The sequence below is a fragment of the Panthera onca genome, chromosome D2, assembly GCF_046562875.1.
Source record: "Panthera onca isolate mPanOnc1 chromosome D2, mPanOnc1 haplotype 2, whole genome shotgun sequence".
Lineage (NCBI taxonomy): Eukaryota > Metazoa > Chordata > Mammalia > Carnivora > Felidae > Panthera > Panthera onca.
The window spans coordinates 54,247,327-54,265,595 of NC_138349.1; the positions used below are offsets into that span (position 1 = coordinate 54,247,327).

The 18,269-nt window shown below is 35.7% G+C and overlaps 1 protein-coding gene across 9 annotated transcripts in view; it reads right to left on the reverse strand.

Moving 5' to 3' along the window:
• Positions 1-18,269, reverse strand: part of MCU (mitochondrial calcium uniporter) — a 205,022-nt gene that overhangs the window by 42,151 nt on the left and 144,602 nt on the right. For all 9 annotated transcript variants that reach the window (XM_060642459.3, XM_060642456.3, XM_060642464.3 and 6 more), the window contains one exon: positions 9,204-9,273. In XM_060642459.3, the coding sequence (XP_060498442.1) occupies positions 9,204-9,273 (70 nt within the window). The remainder of the gene's footprint in view (positions 1-9,203; positions 9,274-18,269) is intronic.

The window sequence follows — 18,269 nt, forward strand, 5'->3', positions numbered from 1 at the left end:
GGCTTAAATAGTAAAAGTTGGAAAAATACAAAGTTATAAATCATCTTTTTATACATGGTGTTATCAGTCTGATGCTAAATAGTTGTACAACCTAGGTACTTCTTGTTAATTCAGGTTCTTTTAAAATGAGTTCATGAAAATATTTCTCAGAAATGTCAAAACCATTTGTGCTAAGTAAAAGGTCATCCCCTCCCTTTCTTTCCATTCGTGCACTCACTCTACTGAGAATTAAAATTTTCTTTTGCTTTTGTAAAAATGAAATCCTGTCCTAATATAGTACTGTAACATTTTTTCCTTTTAAAACTGATGTTTTTGGTGGTGCTGCTATGGAAGTAACTTCATTAAACCTTGATCCTTGATCCACTTTAATTTCTGGATGATAAACAGAATACAATCCTAAAGTATAGACAGTGGAGTGCAGTAGAAAAAGCATGGTTTTGGAATCTCAGATTTGATAGTCCTCAAGTTCTACCACAGGAGATACCTCAAATCCACGGGCATGTTACTGAATATAACTGTACCTCAGTTTCCTCACAGTGTAGGGATTCTAATACCTCATAGGGCTGCGGAGAAGATTCAATGAGAATATATGAAAAAAATGCCTGCTTTAACAGTTTCTCTTGATTTTCCTAAAAACTAAGGTCTTAAAACCCAAAGTCTAAAAGCATGTAATACATCCATGGAAAATTTCCAATCATTCCTTTAAATCTCAAGAAAACAAAAGTGACTTGTTCCACTGAGGACAACAAGAAGGAAACCAGTTATTGCTATATAAACCAATTCCATGTTCCTTAGTATTTTTGGATAATTGACCTCTTTGAGGCACTGATAAGGGTATGGATTCCTCCTATAGCCTTATTCCCTGAAAAAATTCAAACAATTTATACATAAAAATTTTAGATATAATTTATTTTATTGCATCAGAAACTGATTTCCTTCATATTGTCTGCTACAGACTAAATTGTGTCTCCCTGCCAAAATTCATAGGTTAAAGCTCTAAATCTCAGTGTGACTATCTGGAGATGGGTCTTTAGGAGGTAATTAAAGTTAAATGAGGTCATAAAGGTGGGGTCCTAATCTGATAGGACTGTGGATTTATAAGAAGGTAAGAGCTCTCTCCAGTCCCCACCATGTGAGGACACAGAGAGAAGGTGGCTATGTGCAAGCTAACAGAGTTCTTACCAGAACCAGACCATGCTGGTACTCTGGCCTCAGACTTCCAGCATCCAGAACTGGGAAAAAAATAAATTTTTGTTGTTTTAGCCATTCAGCCTATGCTATTTTATGGCAGCCCAAGCAGACTACTACACTGACATATTTTTAAAATAAATGTTGACAAAAAACTGACTTTCCTCATTTTAACCCAAAATTAATGGCCATTTCTTATTTTTTAAAGAGATAAAACAAAATTGTACAAGTTAAATAAAATATAAACTTTAATACTATATAAAAAACCATTTCAATTACAAGGCTGCTATTGCTTGGCTTGAATAAAGAAGTCACATAAAGTCACGTAAAAAAGTCATGGCTAACCAGAATATCATCTTTGATATCTAAAAGGTTGTGCCTTTCTGTTTTTGTGAAAAGAAGTTGTGAACACTCTGACTCTGAGAAAGATATGGTAAATGTAATCACAGCTCCCTTTGGCAGATGATGATGGTAGGATAGGTGTGTGCAAGGAACTTAAGAATTTTCTAAGACTCTTAGAATTGAATTCATATCACTATTTTGATGCAGTATCAAAAGTGAGAAGATTATAAATCCAAAATTCAATTTTAAGGTTTCTGAATGGAAGTAATCTTCAAGAGCTCTGAGGTTTTTCAGTTCTTGTAGAGAAACTGACAAAGCTTTCCATTCGTGAGTAGACTTCAGAGAAACTCCCTACCCCCGCAGTTGGAAAATTCACAGGGTTGTCTATTTCTAATTACCAACTTCAGAGCTACAACTCGGTTAAAAGAATTCATGATTTTTCTACCAAATTCATAATAATGACCAAAAGGTCTTGAATTGGAAGATTATGCTCATTCATAAAGTCCCAAATATTTCCAAATAAATCAAGGTGTAAGTAAACTCTTCCTTTAACTAAATTTTCTCTTCTCTTAAAAAGCAAAACTCCTAAAATCTCTATCAAAATAACACCGGCATTCTTCACAGAGCTAGAACAAATAATCCTAAAATTTGTATGGAGCCAGTAAAGACCCCGAATAGCCAGAGCAATCCTAAAAGAGAAATCCAAAGCTGGAGGCATCACAATTCCAGACTTCAAGCTATACTACAAAGCAGTAATCATCAAGATGGAATGGTACTGGCACAAAAACAGGCACACAGATCAATGGAACAGAATAGAGAACTCAGAAATGGTCCCACAAACGTATGGCCAACTAATCTTTGACAAAGCAGGAAAGAATATCCAATGGAAAAAAGACAGTCTCTTCAGCAAATGGTGTTGGGAAAACTGGAGAGTGACATGCAGCAGAATGAACCTGGAACACTTTCTTACACCAACACGAAAATAAATTCAAAATGGATGAAAGACCTAAACATAAGACAGGAAGCCATCAAAATCCTCGAGGAGAAAGCAGGCAAAAACCTCTTTGATCTTGCCCGCAGGCACTTCTTACTCAACACGTCTCTGGAGGCAAGGGAAACAAAAGCAAAAATGAACTACTGGGACCTCATCAAAATAGAAAGCTTCTGCACAGAGAAGGAAACAATGAGCAAAACTAAAAGGTAACCAATGGAATGGGATAAGATATTTGCAAACGACATGTTAGATAAAGGGTTAATATCCAAAACTTATCAAACTCAACACCAAAAAACAATCCAGTGAAGAAATGGGCAAAAGACTGAATAGACACTTCCAAAGAAGACATCTAGATGGCTAACAGACACAGGAAAAAATGCTCAACATCACTCATCATCAGGCAAATACAAATCAAAACCATAAGCTCACATAGGTGAGCTATCACCTCACACCTGTCAGAATGGCTAAAATTAACAACTCAGGCAACCACAGATGTTGGCGACGATGTGGAGGAAGAGGATCTCTTTTGCACGGCTGGTGGGAATACTAACTGGCATAGCAACGCTGGAAAACAGTATGGAAGTTCTCAAAAAATTAAAAGTAGAACTACCCTACGACCCAGCAATTGTACTACTAGGTATTTATACAAGAGATACAGGTATGCTGTTTTGAAGGGGCACATGCAGCCCAATGTTTACAAGCAGCACTATCGACAATAGCCAAAGTATGGAAAGAACCCAAATGTCCATTGTCTGATGAATGGATAAAGAAGATGTGGTATATACACACAATGGAGTACTACTTGCCAATCAAAAAGAATGAAATTTTGTCATTTGCAACAATGTGGATGGAATTAGAGTGCATTAAGCTAACTGAAATAAGTCAGTCAAAGAAAGACAAGTATATGATTTCACTCATATGTGGAATTTAAGATACACAACAGATGAACATAAGGGAAGGGAAGCAAAAATAGTATTAAAACAGAGAGGGAGACAAACCATAACAGACTCTTAAATACAGAGAACAAACTGAGGGTTGCTGGAGGTGTGTTGGGTGGGGGAATGGGCTAAATGGGCAAGGGGCATCAGGGAGGACACTTGTTGGCATGTAAATGGCACTTGTTATATGTAAATGATGAATCACTAAATTCTATTCCTGAAATCATTATTACACTATATGTTAACTAACTTGGATTTAGATTGTAAAAAATTCAAAAAACAAATAAATAAAAATAAGTAAAAAGCAAAACTCCTGTCAAAAGTTTAACCAAGCAAAGAAAAATTTTCTATTTTGATAAAATCATCTTATGATAGTGACTACTTCTGTGGTAGCAGGCAAGGCTTCTTTTAGGACTCTGGGAAAAGCCTTCAATGCCAGTATGTGCAAGTGAAAAAAAACAAAACAAAACCAACAACACCCAGTGCATTATTACAATGGGTGGGGCTCCTTTCTTCTCTAAGGCAATATAAATATGCATGTTACTAAGCTTGGAAGATGTACCATCTGTGCAGAGAGTACCAAGATCTTCCTTAGCATCAAAAAAAATTTTTTTCTGGTAGTTATTTTGGCAAAGAAATTTAACAATCTTCCAAAGAAGGTTACAGCCATTAACATTAACAGATTTTCTAATTTCCGTAAGAGAATCACACATATTCGAGATTTTTTTTGATTGTGTCAGCATGCTTATTAACAGACAAAAAGTAGGAACTAAGGCTTTAGAGCAAATCAGTAGTTTCATCAAGTTGTATTCTGAAGGGAAATGGGATAGTTTCCAATTCATTCAAAACTTACTTCAAAGTATTGGAATAACTGACAGCAATCCTAGATTGGATGACATCATCTGAAATTTGACAAATTTGCTTCTACTCTAAGCTAAGCCAGTTCAAAACTGTCAGCACATAAAGTTTAAAGGTCTTTCCAATTTCATGTGGCAGCTTTTCTCAGCAATGTGAAAGTCAATTTTTATAGAAGCTTACAAAAAAGGGTTTTGTGATAGAACAAGTGCAATCACATTTTGGTAGTTCCTAACTGAAACTTCTACTTAAACAAAAAGTCCAAACTGTAAGATATATTTTTTAAATGGAAACCTATAGTCTGTTTCAGCATTCCCAACTTCATCTTTAGGTTGGTGACAACTCTGCCATATTAAGACCCCAGAGCTTTGTGTTCTAGCATCTTTGGCGATTAAGTGGTTTCATCGGTTTCATTTCTTTTTTGTTGTCAAGTTTTTAAACAGTTGGAATGAAACACAGTGGTGGGGTAGTTTGTGCCCTCAATATGATGATGACAGTAAAGACAGAATTTCCAAATGTGTATAAAAAGTGGCCATTAGTAAGATGACTCAAACAAATCCTTTTTTTCCCCAAAACTATTTGAAAAGCAACAGGAAAAGCTCTAGAATATATAAAGAATCCTTATAAATCACGACTAAGGTGGTCAACTTTTTTAAATGGACAAAAATTTGGATGCTTTGCCAAAGAAAATACTTGAATGGTTAATAAGCACATTAAAAGATGCTCAACAGGGCGTCTGGGTGGCTCAGTCAGTTGAGCATCTGACTTTTGATTTCAGCTCAGGTCATGATCCCAGGGGATCATGGGACTGAGCGCAGTGCCTGCTTAAGATTCTGTCTCTCGCTCTGCCCCCTCTCATCCGCTCGCGCAAACTCTCTCTAAAATAAAAAAATAAAATAAAAAGATGCTCAACATCATTAGTCATCAGTGAAATGCAATGAAATAATACTACATATCCACTAAAATATCTATAATCAAGAAGATTGATTCAAATAAGCGTTGGGGAGGATATAGGGAAACTGGAACACTTACATGTTGCTGGTGGGAATGCAAAGTGGTACAGCCACTTTGGAAAACAGTTTTGCAATTTCTTAAAAAGCTAAGCATATACCATATAACCCTACTTTCCACTAAGTACCCAAAGGAAACGGAAACATATGTTCACCCAGACTTACAGGCAAATGTTGATACCAGCAGTATGAACAGGCCAAAATGGAAAACAACCCAAATATCTTTCATTTGGTGAATAAACAAAATGTGATATTTCCATACCAAAATACTTCTCAGCAATAAAAATAAAGGAAAGAGCTGCAACACCCTATAACAGGGATAAACCTCAAAAGCATTATGATAACATAAAACAAGCTACATGCAAAAGACTACATACTGTAGGAGTCCATTCATATGACATTTTTGGACAAGATTTAATTATTAGAGGCAGAAAGTGGATTAGTGATTGCCTGGGGCACAAGGTGGGAGAAGGGAATGACTGCAAAACAGGAACCAGGGAACTTTTAGGGGTGAAGGAAGTAGTCTAACACTGGATTGTTATGATGCTATGAAATGACAGGTGAATTTTAGGATATGTAAAACATATCTCAATGAAGCTTAAAAAAAAAAAAAAAAAGGAACAGGACAGGGGTTCCTAAGTGGCTGTCAGTTAAGCATCCAACTCTTGGTTTTGGCTCAGGTCATGATCTCACCCTTTGTGGGATTCAGCCCCGCACTGGGCTTGCACTGACAGTGTGGAGCCTGCTTGGGATATCTTTCTCTCTCTCTCTCTCTCTCTCTCTCTCTCTCTCTCACTGTCCCTCCCCTGCTTGCTCTCTCTCTCTCAAGATAAACATTTTTTAAAAATTAAAAAAAAATTTTTTTAATTTACAAACATAACAGGACAAAAACCAAAGAAGAAAGTTGGGGCAATATTTAGTTCTCCAAACCATCCACAGACCTTAGATTAAGAATTTATATGTTATCAGCAGCACCTGCGTGGCTCAGTTGATTAAGTGTCCGACTTCGGCTCAGGTCATGATCTCACTGCTCGTGAGTTTGAGCGCCGTGTCAGGCTCTGCTGACAGCTCAGAGCCTGGAGCCTGCTTCAGATTCTGTGTCTCCCTCTCTCTCTACCCCTCCCCTGCTCATTCTCTCTCTCTCTCTCTCTCTCTCTCTCAAAAATAAACATTCAAAAATATTTTTAAAAAATAAAAAAAGAATTTATATGTTATCTATACTTGGGTTGATTAAACAGATGGTTATTTATTATTAAACAGGAATTTTCAATAGCCCTTTATTACAAAAATTATTTGCTCTCTATTGTATGAAAATCTTACATCTTTTGTTAACTACAAAATAAACACAACTCTTACCACAATTCTCAAAACAGGGTTAACTGAGTAGCATCACATTCTGGATAGAGAAAGGAAGGCAGCTAGAAGGCGCTATTTTCCTTGTTCTTATGCTAGCTCACCCTTGACACTTTCCCAAAAGCTTAGGGGACAATACGTCCTGGGTTACACTATGAAAATCTGTCAGGAAAACTCTGGTTGCCCCCTTTTCATTCTCAAAAGTATCCTGGGTTGGATGATAAATTATACATTCAACCTGTCTATAGCAGAATTACTCTCATCCTTAACTTTCATTAATGTGAAGAGGAACGCCCTAAAGGCTTTGGAAATCTTAAGCAGGTATAAACAAGGCTTTGGAGATCTTAAGTAGGTACAAACAATACAGTCATAAAAATTTTGCGTAGTTTTATAGTTGAGGATGTGGGCACAATGAAATTAAAATGAGAAGCCCCAAACCACGGTTCTTAGATTAGAGGTCTTTAACACTACCACAAGCACTCTTTATAGAGTAAGTTGTTCTGGTGGATAAGTACTATTTCTGCAGGGTAAGTTGTTTTTCTCTCAGAGGTGATAACTATTACTATCTCCATTTCACAGATGAGAAAAGAGGCTTTGAGAAGCTAATGCCCTTGCCTAAAGTTATAAGGTGGTTAAATAGTGAAACTGGGATGTAAGCCTAGATCTGCTTGACTCCAAAGCTTGTCTCTTACTTAACCTCTAAACATAATGCCTCTCATGGAAGGGAACATGTGCACAGATATGGGTACGTACCTGTGCACCTATATACAATGTATCTGAGGTTGAGGGCCATGAGATGAGGAATCCATGAGTTGGTTTGAGGGAGTCTTTATCATTAAGAAATTATGTGTAAAATTTCCTATGTGTATGCATGTATGTATGTATGTATACAGATATATAGAGAGAGCTTTCACCAGATCTTTAAAAGTATTTGTGACATAAGAAAAACTAAGAACCTTTAGATTGCTTTGGTAAGAAGGTTAAACATTTAAAATAATTTATATCTGTTAGCTGAGCCATTATAGTCATAAATAGAAGATCGGTCAAACAACATAATTAACATGCAATTATTGAGAGGTAGTATATATTAGGCATATATACTAGGTATATAAATATAATGTGGTATTTTAGATTTTGTACTTTTTAAAAATGATTTGATAAAGAATATGATCCGGCAGTCTCAACTAAGAGCAGTAAATGATCACAGAGACGGCTGGCTAAACTCTATTGAAGTAGCTATGTATTAAGCAGAGTTTTCTCATACACTATACAGACCTAAGGTAAAATTAGCTTAGAAGTAAAAATAAGAAAGATGTATAATTTGCGGATAGTATGGGCAATGAGTTGCATTAAACCAATTATGTGCTTCTATTTTTTGATTACTAATATGAATTGGTTTTCTTAAGAAGGACAATAGTATTGGTAGGAATTTGGGGACCCACACTTCTTTTAAAGTATGTATCCCTTCAGCTTTTGCAAAAATATTGCCTTCAACCCCTTATGCAACATACAGTCAACCTACTAGCATTTATGTCCCAGAATAATATTCATCTAGATATCCCAGTACAACTGCAGCACAGTTACATTACTGAAATACTTCCATACATGATAATAGCAGCTGCATTAAATTTAAACAGCTTTGAGGGGGAGGGTTCTGGTAACACTCTAAATATCGATTCTGATCAATAACGGGGATCCTAGGACTCTAAAAATTCTGCTGAGATTTCGTTGCTTTAGGTGTCTTTAAGTTTGCTAGATGCTCTTTTGATGGTTGCCTTGCCTATAAATTTAATGTTTATAAGGTTGAAATTAGAATTCTATCAAACTAAACTTTATACAGAGGAAATATATTAACACTCAACCCTATTAAGCAAATAATATAAACTGTGAGTGTCCAATACTGAGTGAGAGAAATGACAAGAAGAGCTGTAAACATATCCCTCCACTACTGTAACAACAGCCTCCGTCCTGTTGTCAGTTTGCAGCATTATGGACTTTTACAAAGGACTGCATGTGGTCCCCAAGCATCGGTTCATTCTTCCCCACATCAAAGAAGGATAGTACCATCAGGGAAGAAAAAAACAATCAGGCAGGAGGTTGCAGATTTTGAATTGCTTCTTTCTAGGCCCTGATGACATGAAGGGGCTGGAGAGTTTGATCACGATACACAGAATAAAGACCCAGTGGTTAGGAAATACCGAAGATGGTGCTTCTGTGATCTTAACATTACCTTTGTCCCCAATTTTAAAACATAAATGAAGAGATGAGATAATAACATTCCTTGATCTATGAAAACTGGATGGGCCTATTAGCTTTTCTTTCTGATTTCTCCTCTAAATTCACTATATCTTCATTCAAATTTTATTTCTCTTTAGCGTTGCCTCCCCCTGCTTCTCTCTCTGACTCCAAGTGCATCTGGAGTGAAAGAGTATGATATATAAATTTGTATGTTAGTTAGAGAATGAGAAACACTGAGTTAAGAAAAAGAAAATAGACATAAAAAATGGATTTGCCAAAACTCACCATCAGAGGGCACAACAGTACTGCAAAAAACAACTCCCAAATTCTGCCAGGAAGAGAGCCTCTGGTGCACCTAGAAAACACGAAAAGACACATCCACTGTCAGGACACAGAAACAAATGTGAAATTATGTGCATACAGAAATAACTTTCTGGTTATTTACGCAATGCGTATTCTTTGTAGAAAAGTTTAAAAATATAAAGAAGTCTCTCAAACTCATACCATCCTAAGACAACAGTGATGAACATTGTGGCTTGTTTTCAAGATTTTATACGAACATATTTACATACACACACATCACACAAACTGTTTTTTCATCTGCTTTTTAAACACTTAATATTTGCTTAAGGGCTATCCAGTCAAAAGTGAAGCTTTTGTGCTTCCTTTTTTTGCTAGCGTTTACACATGCACTGCCTTCATAACTAGGTGTAAGCCAGTTATTTAAGTAGTTGTATCATGAATTTGCTGTTATTGGGTAGAAATCTCATCTTTCTGTTCACTTTCCCTTTTTTTTTTCTTTCATTTTTAATTTGGTCAGGGAGCCTCACTCCTTGAGTCCCTAATAATTTCCTTTTTTTAATTTAAGAAGGAAATCACTCATAATCTTACTACCTTCTCAAAGAGTAGTGTCATTTAAGATTTAGATCTGGAATTTAGTTTCGCGCAATTAAACTAAGTTTCAAAAAGAATATTAAATATGTTTCTGACTTGTCAAATGATTATATTTATCCCTTTGTATACTTTCCCATTCACAGAAAGTATTTAAAAATTTTTTTTCACGCTTATTTATTTATTTTCAGGGAGGTAGAGTGTGAGTGCACGTGCCGTGCAAGTGGGGGAGGGGCAGAGAGAGAGAGAGAGAGAGAGAGAGAGAGAGAGAGAGAATCTTAAGCAAGCTCCACACTGTCAGCACAGAGCCCCATGTGGGGCTCCATCTCACGAACTAAACCGTGAGATCATGACCTGAGCCAAAATCAAGAGTCAAATGCTTACCCAACTGAGCTACCCAGGTACCCCTCCCAGCCACAGAAAGTATTAAAGGAAGGCATTAAGTGACTAAAACACAATATCTGCCTCTGAGCCAGATATCATATTCCATTCCATGAGCCCTAAAAGAAAAATCATTTAGGACTCTATGACAAGACATACCTTAACACAACCATGATGCATAACAGACTTTACATCCTTCATGTGAACTTCAGTTCCCACCTCCTTCCCACTTAGGAAAACATGCAGAAATATGAGACTGACATTTACTAAAAATGTAAATACAGTAGTCTCCTCTTATTCACAGGGGCTATGTCTTAATTTTATAGATCAATGGATTCTATGCTCACTACCAATACTTTAACTATAGTTTCCCCTTTCATGTCTTGGTTGGCTGAATTTCATCCTGTAGAAGTAGGGTTCATGAGAATAAAGTTCTCTGAAACTTGGCATGTTAAAAAATGTCTTTGCCTTCATATTAAAGAATTATTTGGATTGGCATAAAATCCCTAAATAAATGTTTCTTTGAGGAAAGTATTAGTTAAAGGGTTAGTGTTGAACTCCACTTTGGAAAAAACTGAGGCCAACCACTTCTCTGGGAGAGCTGAGCTCTCTTGGCTTTGTTGGGGATCTGGAACCATAGATCTCATCTCTCAGGGTCTTCTCACATACCCATTTTATCTTCATTAGGTGTGGTAAACCTTTTTTCATATATTGTGCTTTAGGACTGCAGAGATCTCTCTGGTTGCAAAGATGGAGCTTGCTTTCTTATTCACTTTCTTATTTTAAGGTTATTTCAAGAGAAGGGAAAAACTGCTGCCTTTACCAGGCTATTATTTACTTAAATAGCAACTTTCTAACATGGGCATTTCAGAACATACAAAGAAGTAAAGAGCACAGTGTGATGAATTTCTTCCATGTATCATCACCCACTTCTATCTTTACCAACATTTTGTCAAATTTAGTTCATCTATATCCATCTAGTTTTTTCCCCCAGAGTATCTTAAAGGAAATTCCAACTGGCATATTGCATTACCTGAAAATATTTATGTATAATCTGACGGGCCATTTTAAAACGGGAAGTCCTCTGTTCCCCTATGATTTTGCAAGTTCTCCTCGACAATAAAAAAATGTTTTTGTGGGGCAAAGAACTGCATAAACACATGGTTGCTTATGAATATTATTTGTAGGCTGCTAAAGAATATAGGTTGGCAGGCCAACCACCTGTTTTTGTAAATAAAGTTGTACTGGAACAAAACCAAGCCCATTTATTTACTTCCAGTCTATAGCTCAGTCATCTACTCTCACACTGCAGTGGCAGAATTGAGGAGTTGTAGCAGAGTTAAGTAGTTGGAACAGCGACTTTATGGCCCAGAAAGTCTAAAATATTTATCATGTGGCCCTTCAAGAAAATGTTTGCTGACTCTTGCTGTAGAACCCTGCCTCTGTAGTTCTGAGATAAATCACTTTCCCAAAGTCCTTCCCAGTCACTTCTATAATGATATTGGTAATTATGAAATATTACTTATGAAGTGTTCACAAACACACATATAAGTCCTTTCCTTTCTTAAACCTTCTAATACCTTATAGTCTAATAAGGCCAATAGAAACAAAAATGATTTTGCTCTTGCCCTTTTTCTTTCAAATGTGTCAACCATAACAACATTCCAACCAAACCGAAGCAAAGACAAAAACCAAGGAGAGGAATGTAAGTGCTAGAGACCAAAGAGGTATTGCTATTCTAAACTGTATTCCATGACTCCCCTAGACTGAATATATTTTGCTGTTTTAATTGCATATTCTTAATAAATCACAAGAAGATAGAAAGCTTTTAATAAATTCTTGACTGATGCTTAAAGTTAAAAAAAAAAAAAACCCTCAAGAAGTTTAAAAAAGAAACACATTCAGGCAAGTGGTATGTATTTATTCATGCATTTAAATTTCAAAGGCAGAGACGGAGATTAAGGTTAAGAAAGCAAATACCCAAATGTGCAGAAATCATGAGAGAAAGAGTAAATCTCTAGGCAATATCAATGCCAAGGGAACAAAGTGATTTGGTGCCAATACAGCTCCTTGAAAAGAAAAGACAGATTTATACTTTTGGTGCAAAACAGTCCACATCTTTTTTTCTTTTTTTTTCTTTTCTTTTCTTTCTTTTTTTTGAGTAATCTCTACACCCAAAGTGGGGCTCAAACTCACAACCCTGAAATCAAGAGTTGCATGCTTTACTGACTCAGCCAGGCGCATCCTGATAGTCCACATCTTTGATGAGTAATTTGAGAACTTCTAGGAAAAACAGGGGCTTGTAGTTAAAGTACAACATCTGCTCTGGTAATACAACCACTTCTTAAATCTTAACCCTTAGAAAAGAAAAATGCTAGCATTATCAAGTTAGAGTCAGAATCCAAAACACCGTAACTTAATTTTCCCAAGTCATAAGATTCAAGCTAATAAAATATCAAACTTTAGTATTCTAAAAAGACATCTCATGCCTTCAGAGCAAACTATTAAATTCAAGTCAAAACTTAAAGTTCTTTACTACTATCATAAATTATGCAACTTCCCCTACACTCACTTTTCATTGTTCAGAAGAGCAAACTCAGCAACACATTTCTGTCAGCAACTTGGGAAGAATGTCAAGTCTAAATAACCTGTCAATATCCCCAAAATATTCATAGCCAGTTAGACACTAGACCATAAGGGGAAAAAACAGAAGAAAGGGGGGGAAAAAAGAAAAAGAAAGAAAGAAAAGAAAGGAAAATAAAGAGAAAGGTAGTTCCTTTATTAAGTGAAGGCAATCCCCTTTATTTAAAAAATCAGAAACAAACACTGTAAAATTATTTCAGTTGGTCTAAAGCCAAGGTCTAAATCTGGGTCTTTTCTTAAAAAGAAAACCAGAGGCCCTGAATGGTGTCACTTAGGCCAACTCCCCAAACCAGAGCTTTATATATAGTCTAACTGCAGTTTCAACCTCCCCCAGAAATGTAGTCTTAACTGGTCATGAGGAATTTTCTAATGGGTGCCACTGAGTCTGCCACCACCAGAACCCTCTCCATTCCCCAAAGGAAGAAGAGATAATCTGTTATGATAAAACACCCTACTCTTCCCTCTAGGGAACAATCCTTTCCTTTTGCTAATTAACTTTCTTGCCGCCCCCACCAGCCTCCTACCTATACACCTACCTCCTATTTGGTACAACTCCTCAGGGCTCCCCTGTACTTGCTAGATGGGATGCTGCCCAATTCATGAATTGCTTAATAAAGCCAATTAGATCTTCAAATCTACTCAGTTGAATTTTGTTTTTTAACACACAAAAAAACCTATAATAGCTTCTACAATTTGGCATCAGTTTTTTTCCCAAGTCCTTGATATAATATAATTGCTGAAGCATCACATCTGTGATAATTTTTCACTACTTCGACTCTAACCATTCACTGAAATAAGCACTGTGACTCCAAATCCGCGAGATCTAATGTATGGGAAAACACCAAAAACCCTGGGCCCAGTTCCAACTTACTATCCTGAATTTCCACCCCTAAGTCTCAGTATCCTCATTTGTTGAATTAACAACAGCAATGACAACACACTTGACTACTTCACAAGGCTGATTTCATTTATGGGTAAGTGACAATATAAATGTGATAACATTTGAATGACTGATGTTCTACCAAAATGTAAGATATTTAGAAACTCAATCTTCAATCTTACTCTTACTGAAGACTTACTCTTACTGAAAAGCATTTAATAAGTATAATGTATTTTGAAAGCCACAACTACCTCTAAACAAAGGGATATTATACAATATAAACACTTTATGATATTTAAAGTAGAAATCTGAAGTTTTAAAAAGAGAATCTCTTTAGGTAGTAGGTAGTACCATAAAAAAATTTAAAAGGTTATACTAAATATAAGGCATATTTTATTCTTCTTTCAATAACTCACCAAGGAAGCAAAGCTTCCGATGCAGTTTAAATGAAGGTGGTATTAATGTTTTGTGAGTTAAATTATATTACAGTTGAATATTAGAAAATTATTTTCTCTTTGAAAACATTATTAAACAGTGACTACATTTTATTATAATATAGGCAACATTTCCCTACTAGAATATATTGTTACTTTATAAAGTAAGTCATGAAGCAATTTATATACCTTTGATTTCCAAGAGAATTTCATATCTATAAAACAAGGCAATATGGAGGACTTCATTATACTTTTTTTGAAGGACTTTTTGTTGCATCTGGTCAACATCAGATTTTGAGTTAGGAAATTAAATCTAGCTCCTAAATTACCAATAAAGTTATTTAAAATTAATACTTGTTCCACACTAATAGTGCTTTGAGGATCAAATAAGATAGCATACCTAAAAGCATACAAGGCAAGACCTCAGTCATAAAATTCTGCAACACTGCTGATCTAGCAACGGACTAAAATAACCAGAACACTCAAATCTTAACTGTAACTAGTTGTATGTCATATCACTCTATGTAATATGAACTGATGAAAGATCATTTTATCCTAATAAATATAAATATTTATCCATTTAACTGTATCAAGAAATGCTCATTAGGGCCAATTCTTACATGAGGTCTTGAAATTAATAACTAGGTTTGTAAGACATGTAAAAGATTAGTGATATTTCTAGTATATCACAACTTAACAAAGTTATGAGAATTTGGTATAAACTTCATTGATAAATAATGTTTCTATTTTAGATTTTGGTATCACTCCAAAATTACAACATATGATTTATACTGTGCAAGAATAAGAGTCCAATAACAACTAAAACTTTAGTGTATAGTTTAAATCCCTAGTATTCGAGGCAATTTTACACCTATATTTGGAATGTGTTTATACCCTAATGAATGCTATGTTTTCCTTAATGGATGCATGTTTATCCTCTTGGGTCTCATGACAGGATATGTTAATGATACCAGAGTAAGGAATTTCTCCTTTTCTTAAGTGACAACCTGCCTTTCTCACCATGAACTGGAAAGTTCTTTTCTACCTTGTTCCTTCCCTTCTATTTATTAAAAACCTACATTCACACACAAAAAAGAAAACTTTGGCCTCTTTATATCATCTTACCTCTTTTTTTTTAAATGTTTATGTATTTGTGAGAGAGAGAGAGAGAGAGACAGAGACAGAGACAGAGAGCGAGTGGGGGAGGGGCAAAGCCAGAGGGAGACACAGAATTCAAAGCAGGCTCCAGGCTCTCACGAACTGTGAGATTATAGGACATTTAACTGACTGAGCCACCCAGGTGCCCCTTACCTGGGTTTTTAAAAAAATTATTACTTTATCCAACGTTTTATTATAAAACTTTTCAAACATGCAGCAAAATTGAAAGAATTTTGTAGTGAACACCCTTACACTTTTCACCTATATTCTATATCATGTTATGTACCCATTCCTTTAATTTTACAAAAATTCTTAATTCTTACAGTTTCTTTTATCTCACTTACTTTTAGAGAGAGAGAGAGAGAGAGAGAGAGAGAGAGAGAGAGAGAAAGAGTAAGTGAGCATGCGACCCAGGGAGAGGGGCAGAGGGAGAGAGAGAATCTCAAGCAGGCTCCACACTCAGCATGAAGCAGGATCCCAGGACCTTGACATCATGACCCGAACCAAAATCAAAGTCAGATACTCAACCAACTGAGCCACCCAGGCGCCCCTCTTTTATCATTTCTAAATTCATTACATTCTCCAACTCCATTTCCTTTATAACTTTCCTGTATTGCTCTCAGATTTTGTCCTTTTTTCATTTGTCATATTGTATTCTCATATCTGTTGTCTGCCTCCCCCTTCAAAGTAATGATCACCCAGAAGACTGCTTTCATTTCTTTATATATTGGTACCCACCCTGCTCCCCATACCCTAGGAGACAGAAGCTTAATAAATATTTATTTACATTGTCTTTATTTTCTTCCTTATACCTTAATATCTTTGACAAGTTTTACAACTTTGCTTTATGTCCCAGTTTCCCTCCCTTGGGAATTATTACTGACTTTTATTTTACTGCTAAACTACTCTGGGAAATAAGGAGGTAATTATGATTACTGTAAGCATTTTGGGAGATAGTCACAGTGCAAATTTTTTCACATATATATTAAATATCTATTTTACTTTCAGCTACTATAGTTGTGTAAATGTATCCCTTCCTCAAAGAACTACAACACAAAAAAACCTGGCTAGCATTTGTACCTTTCAACAATCATTTGTACAATTCAAAGAAGCATAGAAATTTAGACATAAGGGAATGAAATCCGAACACAAACCACACTGGAGCATGAACTCTCAATAAATGTTAAAGGAATAAATACAGCTGGTTTGAAAGATGTTTTTATTGAGAGTAAAGCTGTAACTTCATTGGTTGCTCTTTTTGACTTAAAGTTCAATTTTTTATCACCTAAATTCATATTTCCCTCCAAAGTACCGTGGAAATCTTGAACTCAGTATCTGTTGATATAACAATATTCGGAAAAGGGGTCGTTGCATCTCTAAATTAATGTATTGGTCTCAAAAGGCTCAGTGGGAAAACAAAAGTATACACTGGAAAATATTTACAATTAGCGAATCTAGATAAAGGGATGCCCATTGTATTACTCTTTCAAATTTTCTGTAGATTTGAAATTTTTCAACATAAAAAGTTAGGAAAATAAGAAATTTTAGAAGTATTTTGTTTTAGGTTGATGATGAGTAAACAGGGGTTAGTTACAGTATTCTGTATTACTTTATATATATAACTGAGATATTTTGTAGTTTTTTCCTACTTTTCTAGAGCGTAGGGGCTGTGAGATTTCTGTGCTGGTTCTAGATAACTACTACTCAAAAATATAGTCCATGGATCTGCAGCATCAGAATCAGATAAACATGTCAAATGCAAATCTCAGGCCCACCTCAGCCTTATCTAATCATAATTTGCATTTTAACAAGACTACCAGGAAATTCATATGCACATGCAAGTTTGAGCAGCACCACTATAGTTCACTCAGATGAACTCTAAGGGAACTCGAGTTATACTAGAGAGAAAGATGTAGTACCCTCAGACATTTTACCTTTCTCGTTCATCAGGACCCTAACATAAGCGTCTAAAGCTTGTTGGGAGACAACATAATAGAAAAAATATGACACTGAGAGTTTGAAAAGCAAGATTCTAGTCTCATCTCTAGTTATGTGACCCTGAACCTTAGTTCTTCTCATCTGTAAAATGAATGGGTTATAGAACATACATTATAAAGCCTTTCCAACTCTACGAATTTATGAAAATAAATACCAGTAGATATTTAGGGAAATGGCTCAACTATATGTGGTATCTCAAGAAATCGGGTCTACTTTTAATGCTATAGGCGCCTTATCCATCGATCCCTTTGTATTTATTTAGGTTTGAAAATCAACTTCTATCTTTCATTTTCACACTTGGTTTCTGGAAGATACATAGTGGTGAATAACTTAGGAAGTGAAGTGGGTGGCTGCTATTAATAATTTCCCTCACTGTTTCCTTTGTTCTTAAATGCTGATAAAACACAGGTAACAGACAGGATTTAGGAAAAAGTAAAATCAGATTCTGTGTTTTGTATAAAAGCAAGAGGATATTATTGCTCTTGGGAAAAACACGGCTGAAACATTTAGAAGTAAAGGATTATGATGACTGATACTGTCAAACGGGTCAGGAAATAATAAAATTTGTGTGTCTGTGTGTGTGCATACACAAGCTGCACATGAAGAGAGAAAGGTGAAACAAAGCAAATGTGGCACAATATTAATAACTGATGAATCTAGACAAAGGGTATAACACTATACATCACACTCTTCCTGTAATTTTTTTTGTAGGTTTGAAATTTTTCGTAGTAAAAGTTGAGAGAAAAAAATAACATAAATATATACTAACCTCAAAATGCCCTGTTTTTTTTTTTTGTTTTTTGTTTTTTTTTTTTTTTAGAGAGAGGGAAAAAACATGAGCAGGGAAACGGCAAAGATAGAGAGGAAGACAGAGAATCTCAAGCAGGCTCCATGCAGAGCCCGAGGCGGGACTTGATCTCACAAACCATGAGATCATGACCTGAGCTGAAATCAAGAGTCAGATGT